The 11,493-nt window shown below is 59.2% G+C and overlaps 1 protein-coding gene across 2 annotated transcripts in view; it reads right to left on the reverse strand.

Annotated features, from left to right (window-relative positions):
* LOC102368720 (collagen alpha-1(XVI) chain) overlaps positions 1-11,493 on the reverse strand; it is a 66,525-nt gene that overhangs the window by 49,798 nt on the left and 5,234 nt on the right. For both annotated transcript variants that reach the window (XM_025212856.1, XM_006031248.3), the window contains exons 3-5: positions 10,697-10,813; positions 5,148-5,222; positions 4,237-4,354 (exon numbers count right to left, since the gene is read on the reverse strand). In XM_025212856.1, coding sequence (XP_025068641.1) covers positions 4,237-4,354; positions 5,148-5,222; positions 10,697-10,781 — 278 coding nt within the window. In that variant the 5' untranslated portion in view covers positions 10,782-10,813. The remainder of the gene's footprint in view (positions 1-4,236; positions 4,355-5,147; positions 5,223-10,696; positions 10,814-11,493) is intronic.

Genomic DNA, 11,493 nt, shown 5'->3' on the forward strand with positions numbered 1-11,493 from the left:
TCTGCCGTGGCAGCTGCCAGCAGCCAGGCCTACTGCTCCGGGCACCTGGACGGCAGATCAGACAGTGCAGGAGGCCTGGAGGGCTCCGCAGGATGGATTAAGCTGGAGCACGTGCCAGCTCCAGCTGCCGAATTGCTCCTGCTGTTGCAATCGCATTGCCCAGGCGTGAGTCAGTCCATCTCCGCACAGGATGCTTCTCTCAGGCTCCTGTCCCAGAGCACTGACTGTTCGCATTGGGCTTGGGCATGGCCTGGGCACTTGCAAGATGATGGGGATCTTGTGGTGCTCAGCTCATGCAAAGGGACCTGAAGCCAGACTGCAGGGCATGGGCAGGATCAGGGCAGTGAACGCCCAGCAGGCACAAAGGTGTTGGGCCAGGAGGGCTGCAGCAGCTCGCTGGGAGGCCGGGTACAGCAGCTGGAAGTGAAGGGAGGTGCTTCTCACCCACGCAGGGATCTGGCAGGAAGACTATGTGAGCAGGGGGACCCATCTCCTCAGCCATCAGGGTTTCCCTGGGACAGGTGCAGTATCAGAATGGCCTCATCCACCCCCAAAATGCAGCTGCATCTGGGGTGGAGCATGACAGCCACTCAAGGCAGCATGAGAAAGTCCTGTTATCTGGAGCAAAGTTGCAGGGGGAGCCTCTGGAAGCAGTGGCATGGTCAGGACACCTGGGTTCTCCTTGCCAGAAGTCACGGGAAGGATGCAGTGGCCAGACAGGCAGTGGGACTGGGATCCCACTGTGTGCTGCGTGATCCAGCGCTCCTGCCCCATCACTGCTGCCCCTTGCTCAGGATGGCCGGGCCAAAGGCATTTTGCAAAGGCAAGACTGACTCTCCTATCTCACCCAGTGGGGGTTCGGCTGCAGTTTGGAGAGCCAACTAGGACCCATCACAGCTCCGCTGACCTCCCCTGGCAGCCACCAACATGTCCCACAGATCCCAACCCAGACTCAGGTGGTGGAGGACCCATATTCGCTCAGCTGGGACCCAGAGGGGCCACCCCTTCCCTGCGTGGCAATAGATGTCATGTTACTTAATGGCAGCCTCCATGGTGATGTACACTGGACAGACACAGAGTAGGAGATGGGCCTGGCCCCCACGAGCAAATGATACCCACAGACAACAGGTGGGAGGCTGGAAGTGCGGGGGTGAGGTGACTCCCCTGAGGTCACACAGAGAGGCTGTGGCAGAGACGGGCAATGACCCTCCTCCCTGCCCTTGCAGAGTCTAAAGCAGGGTGCCAGCCTGCTGGGCTGCAAGGAGGGAGGGAGACAACCCCAGTCTACATGCTACTAATCCCCAAACCCCTGGGGCCTCCTCCTGGGTTATAGACACTACTTCCACACACCAAACGTGTCCATGGCTCCAGCATGCATCTGCAGACTGCAGGGTGACTCCAGCACAGAAAGCAAGGGGTAAGCATGGGTCTCTACACTCCAGGTCCCTCGGACAGGGTGATGGGGCTGACCCCAGCTCCAGCACGGTGCAAGTACCAGGGCAGGGAGGACTCCCGCCTCGGCCCCCAGCCAGAAGTCCAGACTGCAGCCAGGTTTGCCGGCCCTGCTGAGGCTGGTGCTGCAGTCTGGCCTGGCTGCCAAGATCCCAGCTAGCCTCATCTCCACCACCCCAAGGGTTCCCATAGTCTCTGCTCTGGAGTGGGACCAATTTCCAGGACTGGGAGAGACCGGGTGGGTAAAAGCTCTGCTGGGAGTTGGCAGCACCCCAGAGCTGTCGGAGACAGCAGGGTGGACAGGTATGGAAAGAGGCTCCAGGGACCCCCAGCAGCTCCCATAGGGGTGGGGATGGCAAGACACTGCTCTGAGGCACTGCTGCCCTTCCAACCTGGTGGCAGACATTGGGCATGAGACCCAGCAAGGCAAAGGGGCCTCTGCAAGTCTTTGATGGGAGCAGGAATTGAACCCAAGGGCCTAAGACCGACGATACTTCCTCCTCACAACTGCCCATCCTCCTAGCAGCTTGCATCCTTTCATGAGATATCTCTGGGCCTGGCTGGGACCCCAGCCGGCTCTGATGGGACTGGGCCAGCGCTGGGAGGAGCTGGTGAAAGTGGCAACATGGAGGGGGGGCATTCGTACGGCCCATGGCCTGTGCAACCAGCTACCTCCCATGCTTTCGAGGCCGCTGGCCCTGACTCACTTCCATGCCTGGAAGACTCAAGCAGTCGAGCTCCCAGCACTTTGTACACAGCCCGTGCAGGAAGCACTGGGCAGGGGCACAACCGTACACACAGACCTCGCTGGGCACTGCAGAGAGCAGTGACCCCCAGGCCTGTCCCAGCAAGTAGCAGCTACCGCTGGGGAATGGCACTGCAGGACCCAACCCCGCTGCTCGGGTGCTCCCTCGATGCAGCCTCTGCAGGCCCAGCATGTGGGAGAGCCCATCCCCAGCCAGCCGTACGCAGGGTCGAGAGGGGAGAGAGCCAGCAGCTCCGTCTAGAAGCTAAGTCAGGGCTACGCATTTCCATGGGCCAGTCTAGCCCCCTCCCCTGCCGGCGCCTGGCCAAGCGTGGGAGAGAAACACACGCCTGCTGGAGCAGGCATTGCGTAAGCCTGGCCAATCGCCCGGTCCATTGCCTCCCAGCATGATTTACTTTCTAGGATTGAGGCATCCTCAACAGTGCTCACCCTGTCGCCCCAGCCTGGGCACCCACCCCCAGCTGGCACCTCTGCAGAGTGAGCCACTGCACCCTGCCACCTCCCCAACCCCGACCCAGTCCAGGGGGAACGAGCCCCCACTGCCAGCAGCTCTGCAGCGCCCATTTGGCATCTCCCACACTGGTGCCATCCAGCCTGGACACAAGCATCCGACCTATTCCCTGAGGTCTTGGCTGGGTTACAAGCCGCACCCTTGCCCTTGGTCTCTGCGGTAAATGCCAAAGGAGCTCCCTGCTGCCAGAGGCTCCTGGAGGAACACAAGGGCTGGGCTAGATGGAGTTAAGTGTACCCGCCTCCCGCCTGGAATGATTCATCCGCCGTAATTCACCACCTGCCATCATGCATGACGCCAGGGGGAAGAAGCAGGGGGCAAAGGAACCTTTCCAGGGCCTGGTCTCCATGCACAAGACAGACTGCAGGATGTGCTGCCCAGAAGCAGAGGTTTGGCTCCAGGACTCAGTGAGAAGATCCCACTACTGCTCCACTGTGGCATTGTGCGGCCCCCAGCTGCTGCCCTCCAGCCTCAGGGAAGCCCTCCTCTGAGTCCTGCAGTGAGCACAAGTATTGCCAGCTCCCACCCAACATATCCGTGCTGGAGCCCGGGAGCATGGTTAAATACAACACTGCTATGCTCCAGAGCAACACACCCCCTGCGTTGGGTAACGCCCTGTATAGCTACTGCTGCGCTCCAGAGAGACGCCCTCTGTGCACTGGATAACCCCTGCACAGATGCTGCAGCTGTGTCCTCAACCCTCTGCATCCCGGGACCCCCTTCCCTTCCCCTGCTCAGGCTGCACCTCCAAGCTGAAGCCAGAGGGCTGCCCCCGCATGGATGCCCCACACAATGGCAGCTGGGCTGCTTCTGGTGGCAGCGATGGAGCAGCATAAAACCGGATACACAAAGAAAGGCAGGATGCTGCCTGATCCTGCTGGAGGCAGGGAAAGCATCTAACACCACCCCATGCAGATGCCCAGAGGCCCAGCTGAGATCAACTGAGATCAATATTCTCAAGCCATGGATCTGCAGAGCCACACCACGACCCCCTGCACCCATAAATGTGAGAGCAGTAGGCATCACCGCATGCACGGCAGTCACCCTGCACAGGTCAGAGCCAGGAGGATGAAGTCGTCACCAGACAAGCTACAGTATGGATGCCCCACACAGCCAGGCTCTCTGCCCATGATCACACACAGCCGCCTGCACAAATGGCTCTGGTATGACACAGTAATGCCCTGTACCCCTCCACCCAGGGCATGCAGCGGTGTTTTAGGCCAATGGCCAGTCAGCGCATGACGACTGGGTTGCAGGTGTGTAGCCACCAGAAACATGGACACGTGCAGAGATTTGCACCCCAGGCACCTAGATTGAAGGCAGCAAAGCCAAGTAACCCCAGACACCTCCCTACCGTGCCCACTCACTCCCGCCAGCAGGAACCAAGGGCATCATGCCCCACTGCAAAGAGATTCAAGTCCCATCTTCCTGGCCTTTCTACCCACTAATCCTTCATCTCCTGACAGCATTAAGACCCTGGCCACCAAGGAATCAGCCAGACACTCACTCCGTGGGCCGGACCAGGGCAGTGCTGCCCAGCCGCAGGATCAGGGGCCCTTTGGGATTGCGGATTTTCTTGATAGATGAAGTCTTCAGGAGAGCAAAACTTTTAATGAGGTTAAACCCTGTGGGAGAGAGAGAAAAGGAGCCCAGGTGAGACCAGGCCAAGCCAGCAGAGTCTATGCGACTGCATGGGGGAAACGCCACGTGCTGCAGAGACTGGCAGATCTTCAGAAAAGGGAAAGGAGCCGCAGCTCCAGGGCCCCCAGCTCCCCCGGGGGTGAGGCTGGGAACCAGGCAGGGTCTGAAGCCAGCTGGGCGGATGCCGGTCCCCGTGTCTCATCTCTGCAAGCTGCTCTAAACCTGACCAGCAGCTTCCAAGGGGAAAATACATCCCAGCCCAAAGCTCCTCGCCAGCTTCACTCTGCAGCACAGAGCTTCTCAGTGCTGAAGGCCCAGACACGGGCACCGCAAAACCTGGGCTCCATGCCTGGCTCTGCCCCAGCTCCCTGCAGGGCCATGCACACCTTGTCCCATCCCCTCTGCCCTGCTTCCCCAAACAGGGGTGGCGGCTCTGCCCGCAGTGCAGAAGGAGGTGCTCAGCATCCCTGGGGCCATGGTTTGTCATAGACGATGGACTACCTTCTACTTGGGGCTTCTCTTCCACCCCCAAGCGACCAGGGCTGCGGTTGGTCCCAAGTCTCCTCTCCCCAAGGTGTAATGGTGAGTAAGGGGGTTCACTGCCCTCTCCAAATCCCAGCTGGATTTGCCTTCCTGGGCCCAGCGCCTCTTCAACACCCCTTGCCCCACACCTTGGTTTCCCCCAGCAACTCCACAGCGCAGACCCAAGCACGTGGTTCCCTGCACGGACCCGCCACACTGCAGATGGACCCTGACCGGAAGAAGGGGGCTCCTTACCCGTGATGTTGGCATGGCTGTCACTGCTCTGCTCCAGCCTCAGCTCCTCTCGCTGTAGGTGCGGACACAGGTCCCCTGGAAGACAAACTGCTGTCATCAGCTGCTCCCAACAGCCACGTGCCCTCAGAGGGCTGGGAGCTGTTGGGGGGGACTTGGGCGTCAGGCTGAGCATGGCTGCATGGATCCCCTTCCTACATCACCATGCTCCAGTCCCAGACCTGCCTACACAAATCCCAGCCCATGAGTGCCCCAAAGGTCTGGCAGAGAGAAGAGACCCTGCACTGCTTAGCCTGGAGATGCTGGAGTATGGCTTAGCTTGGGGCTGATAGATGATGGAGCCCCCTGCCCCCATATAGAGCCATATGAACTGCTACCATCGCCATTTGCTAGGCAGCCTCTGGGAAAGGCTGCCCAGGGGATCCAGGAACCTGCCAGCACCCAGAGACAAAATGCATTGGGCTCCTGAAATCAAGCCAGTGGCTGATGGAGCAGGACAGAGATGTTCTTTTTGCTCTGGCTTTTGGTCTGACTCCGTGCCCAAGACCCCTGCTCTGTTTCAGAGACTTGGCCTGCCAGGAAGGCATCACCGTCATCCAAAGGGCCCGGCCAGGCCCAGCCCTGGGACATCCCAAACTGCAGTATCCTTTAAGGAGGGTCTGCTCCCCACTCCCTGGGGCACAGCTGCTCTAAATCATGTCCCTCTTCCTCCTCCTTGGCGCAAGGAGTCCAGGGGGGCAGCTCCAGGGCTCCAACCCCTGGATCGCCCCTGGATCGTGTCCTACTGCCAGGGACTTCCCTGCCAAAGCCTCTTCCTCCATGAAGAACGGCTCTTCCTCAATGGGCTCCTGGAGCCGATGGCCCTGCAGTGTCTCTGCAGCACATCAACTTAGTCAAGGACCACAGGATGGGGTGGGGTCTCCTGGGCCCCTGAGTGCACAAGCTGCCGTTTCCTAAAGAGGTGCCCAAAATCACCACTTCAATCCCTCACCTACAGCAACACAGGCCAAAAATACCCAGAGCACCCTGTGCGACGCCACCAGCCAAACCAGGTGAGACCAGGGCCCCATGAGGTGGGTTCAGGCAGCTCTGAAGTCCCTCTGGGGCACCAAGCCAATAGCCAACTTTGACCAGAGAGAAGGGGAAAGGGGTCAGGACAAAAGACAAGATGGGTGAAAGAGTCGGGCTGGAAGGGACCTCCAGAGATCATCGAATCCAACCTCCTGCCTGAGGCAGGACCATCCCTATCCAAACCATCCTGTACACATCCTATCTAACCTCTTAGCTAAGCTGCACAGTCCACCCTGACGCAACACAAGATGTAACACTCACTCACACCTGCCACTGGTAAAGCAAGGGGACCAGAGCGCCCGCCGGCCTGCTGCCGTATATACGTTCCAGAGGTCCCAGGAAGAGGGTGGTGCCCTCTGCTACAGAGAAAGACCAAAGCCCCCTCTGACCATGGGGTGCAAACCCCTCTTGACCCCAGATGTGATGATCCATCTGACCCTGAGCAGACGGGCAAGCCAGGAACCTCCAGGTTTAAGTCCCAACAGGAGCACTGGTGCTCTCCTTTCCCAGTCCCCAGCCTTTGCTGCAGCCAACACGCAATGCCTCTGTGGAAGCAAGCAAATCCCGGCACATGTAGCAATAAGAGGGGGGAAAAAATCCTTTCTGGCATCCTGTGGCAACCAGCAAAGCCCAGAAGCATGGGAAATACTCACAGCAAAACACAGGCAAAGCTACACCTAGATCATCCCTGCCCAATGCCTGTCCAACCTTTTCCTGAACACCTCCGGCGATGGAGAGGCCACAGCTTCCCTAGGCAGCCTATTCCACTGCCTCACTGTCCTAACAGCAACGTTTTTTTTCCCCTGAGATCCAGTCTGAACTGACGTTGCTGCAACTTCAAGCCAGCGGTCTGCGTCTTGCTCTCGGCAGCAAGGGAGAAAAGATGTTTCTTCTCTTCTTTATGGCAGCCCTTCAAGTATCTAAAGACTGCTATGATGTGCCCCTGTGAGTACTTTTTCTGCAAGCTGGACATGTCTGCTTCCTTCAGCCTCTGCTCATTGAAGATTCCCAAGACACGTCCTGATGAAAGGTTACCTTACTCTCCAGATGAACCCAGCAGTGCTTGGCTTAATCCCAGGCAAGATCACGGGGTAGCCCATGGCAGCACTGCCCACGCTGAGCTCGCTGTGGGTACCCCGGGGAAGGCAGTGGAGCTGCTGAGCAAAGAGGCAGAAGTAGAAAGGAGACCTGCTGGGAAGAGGAACGAAAGGCACCTCCTGGTTCTCCTCTGGCTTCGTGGAGGGAAAAGGGTCCAGAGCACAGGACTCCTGGGTTGTGCCACCCCACCTGGGCACAGCAGCCAGGGGACATGCTCCCCAGACAGGGTCTGCTTTGCCCTGTCACCCCTGCTATCATAGCTGGGTGAGCCAGTCTCAGCACTGACCCCGAGGAGTGCTGGCAGCCTCTTTAATCCAGAAACAAGTCCACCAGACGGACCTGCTGATTGAATCCACCCCAGGGTCCCCAGCTCCAAAGCCCTACCCTTAGTCCCTCTGAGGAGCGCTGGAAGAGGGTGGGGAATGCTCCAGCCCTGCACTGCCAAAGTCAGCAAGGAACTGCTTTGCTGTGGCTGATATGCAGCCAGTTCTGGGATGGTAGCTGTCAAACAGCTCACAGCAACACTCCACAACACCCAAAAAGAGACCATTGCATCCCTCCAAACCAGCTGCATGCAGTGGTGGGGAGCTGAGATCAGACACTTAGGTTAACCCCTGTGCTCCCTGGCACTTCCAGCACCTGTCTCAGGCTGCTGCGCACTGGAGAGACCGCAGTGCCTGCTGTGTGGCCTCATCACTCGGATGATGCTCAAGGCTTGACTTGAGATCTAAGCCGATTCCCAAAATATGCTTTCCACGGGCTCATCTGAAGCCAGGGAGGCAGGCCACGGCCGAGACCGGATCCAAGGAGAATCCCAGTTTGTAGAAGCTGGGCAGACAGTTTAGTGCATGGGAAATGGGACATCACATGGGCTTTTGCCACCATAGTAAATGCTGCTTGGCCAGTGAGCAAACAATAGCCTGGGACCCGCGGGCTGGATTTTCACTCAGTAACTGAGACAGGGCCAATTCAGCCTGGGAAAGCTGAACCATATGGAAAAGTCTGGACTCAAAGCCAACGAGCCTGGCTCACACAGCAGCTCCCAGCTCCTTGTAGCCGACCCCTAGAGCAAGAAGGATCTGCAGGAGTCTCTACAAAACACACATCAGGTGCCCCCCTGGCAAAGGGCACCACAGTCTACAGCTCCCTTTAGCAAACTCCTCTGCCCGCCTGGAAACTCAGCCTCTGCAGAGCCACCACGAGACCTCCAGACTCAAGAGATGCCATCCAAGGATGCCCAAGGCTGCCTGGTGTCTGGGACCAAGACTGAATGAAGGGGAGAAGGCAGCTCTCTGCATAGAGCTAACCTCCATATTCCCATTGCCAGGCTGCATCCAAACCTGCTCCCACCCTCCCCACAATTAGCAGGCCAGGCCCAGCCCGAGCTGCTAGTGCAAATGCTCCAATTGTTCGCCCCCGCAGGGGTCACTGGCTTAACAAGAAGGCACACAGAGCCCAGGGCCTGGGTCAGCTTCCCTGTCTACAAAATGATGTCGCCAGAGCCTGGGGGAGCAGAGAAGCCCTTGGACATGCAGCCGAAGCCAAGTTCTTGCAGAGAACAGAGCGAGCTGCCTCCTCCGCCGGTTTCCAGCAATCTGGGCTCCGATGTGCTCGCGGGCAAAGGAGGCTCCCCACGCCCCTCTGGCAGGGAGACTGTGCCGTAGGAAGAGGGACCCGCTCCAAGAGGAGGCCCCGTCAGTGATTTCACCGCTGGCTGCCACCCCGCCCAGCGTGACTCCAGCCTCTTGGCCCGTCCTGCCTGGGCAGGCGTGTCGAGAGATCAGCTGGAGGGGGAGGCCTGCGCACATTGTGCACCGTAAGACAGCAACGTGCATGCGCTCCGGGTTGCGGCATGCCCAGCTTGGCACCTTTGGGGCACTCCACGCTGGCTCGGCCACCTCTCCAAGGCCTCCTGGCTGCCAGGTGGGGAGAGTAGGAGGTAATGGAGCAGTTGGGACAGTGGGATCCAGACATGGCATCACAGGAGCCCCAGGGCAGACTCCAGTGGGGGCCCGGGCCCTTGAATTCCCCTCCCCTCCTCACCCCCAGCTCCAGGGCTCCTGGCTGCGGTGCCAAGTCCAACAGTGGGGTCCAAATTGCTAAGTCCTTCTGTCAGCTCTTGGCCCAGCCTTCCCTGCCAGTCCCGGCTGGGATGCTCCATGGAAAGGCACGGGCCTCAGATCTCCGTTGCCCCAAACAGCCATTCACACCACCACAGACCTTCACGCACACCGCACTGGTGCAAAGGGCTGCACAAGAGGCCTCTGCATTGCTAGGAAGAGGGCAGAGACCACACCAGGCTGGCGGCATTTTGGGACACTGGTGCTCGAGCTCTTGTCACCAGCTGCCTGCATCACCTTGGTCTGGTTGCTTCCCCTCCCAGTGCCTCAGTTTCCCCACTGAAAAGCAGGGCCTAATTCCAAGGGATGCTCTTGCAGGATGCGTCACCCATCAGACACCAGCTCCTCTCTACCACAAGAGACACCAGCAGCAGGTCACTTCTTGTTCTGTCCATCACTGCTTGAGGGCACCCCCACCCCATAAAGCACCTCACCACCTTGCAGACAGATCCTCTGTGCATGGAAGGGGAGAGGCGGTAGGAACAGGTAAGCACGAAGGCACCCCCAAGGTAGACCATCCCCATCCAAGCCATCCTATACAAACTCACTGTGCAACCTCCTAGCAAAACTGCAGTCAACCCGACGCAACACAAGATGTAACACCCAAACGTGCCACCGGTAAAGCAGGGGGACCACAGCGCCCAATGTCCTGCTTCTAGACAAGGTTGGTTATATACACTGTTATACGGAGATCCTGGGTAGTGCAACACACTGCCCCCCACCCCCTCCCAGCTACAGAGGAAAGGAAACCGCCCCCCCAGCCCATACCAATTCCTTCCTGACCCCCGCAAGGCCTGCCTTCCCAAAATGCCCCTTTCTGCAGGGCTGGGAACAGGACTCCACACCTGACTCTGGGCCCTAGCCCCTGGTCTTCACCACCAGGCCATCCTCTGTGTGTCATCCACACCCCAAAGGCACTGGGACAAGAGAGCAGGGCCTTTTGGGGCTAACGCTTCCTGCAGCTGGGACATGGGAAGGAGCACAGCAGGTCCTGGGCTCCACCGATGCCCGCTTGAGAATGACTAGCAGACTCACAGAGGAACCACGCCAAACCCACTCTTGCCAAGTACCAAGTGGAACAGGATTCGAACCCAGTGCTTTGCATGCAACAAGCAGCAACCTTCCCTGCAACCCCTGCCCCTGCAGCCTGGACCCCAGCCAACCTATATCCCCAGCCTGCTACTGCTCCAGATGCAAGCACCCCAGGCACTGCTCCACCCGCACTGCCTAACCCAGCCCTGCCCTCCAACACAGCTCACTTACCTTCTCTGGACGCAGGCAGCTTCCCGCCTCGGCAGGCTCCCAGGAGGCCAGCGACACAGAGGGCCGAGGCCCAGATGCCCCACATGGTGCTTCAGAGGGGCTCAGACTTTGCTCTCCCTAGAAGCAAAAGGGGCCGGTGCAAATCAGATGCCCACCAAGAGGATGGCTGCTAGGTTTTGCATTAGCAGGACCTCGGCCAGGAGCCACTCAGGCCCCAGAGCAGGCACTTGGTATTGGGGAATTGGAGGGAAGCTCTGGGACAAGCATTGACCTTCCAGGGTGGGCAGAGACAGGCCCAGGAAAGCCGCACTCAAGGGGAACAGGCTCAGCCTCAAATCTCCCCGAACCCCAATCTGGTCCCAGGACCGGCTGTTTGACCCACCCGGCCTGTGCCATAAGGGGTGGAGGCAGAGACCACAGTGCTTTGCCAACCACCTGCTCTCAGGACCTGCCCCTCCGCTCCCCTCCAGCTCTGGACCTCAGCGAGCGCCTCCCGTAGTGTCACAGGTGCAGCATCTCCCCAGAGCACCTGAGGCTCTGAAAGGCCGTGGGCATCACCCCACCGGCGTGCAGAGAGAAACAGCCATGCATTCAGATGCCACCGAGCCTGGCCATGCCACCACCCAGAGCCACTGCTCCACCAGGCAGAATTCAGGCCTGTTGCTGCGGCTGGCCCGTCTTCGGGTAACACGTGTGTCCTGAACACATGTGGTCCAAGCACCCCCTTCCCAGGTGTCCCCACGCCCCAGGGAAGGTCCCAGACACAAGCTGCTTGATGCAATGGAGAGGGGGCCGGC

The sequence above is a fragment of the Alligator sinensis genome, unplaced genomic scaffold (assembly GCF_000455745.1).
Source record: "Alligator sinensis unplaced genomic scaffold, ASM45574v1 scaffold994_1, whole genome shotgun sequence".
Taxonomy (NCBI): Eukaryota; Metazoa; Chordata; order Crocodylia; family Alligatoridae; genus Alligator; species Alligator sinensis.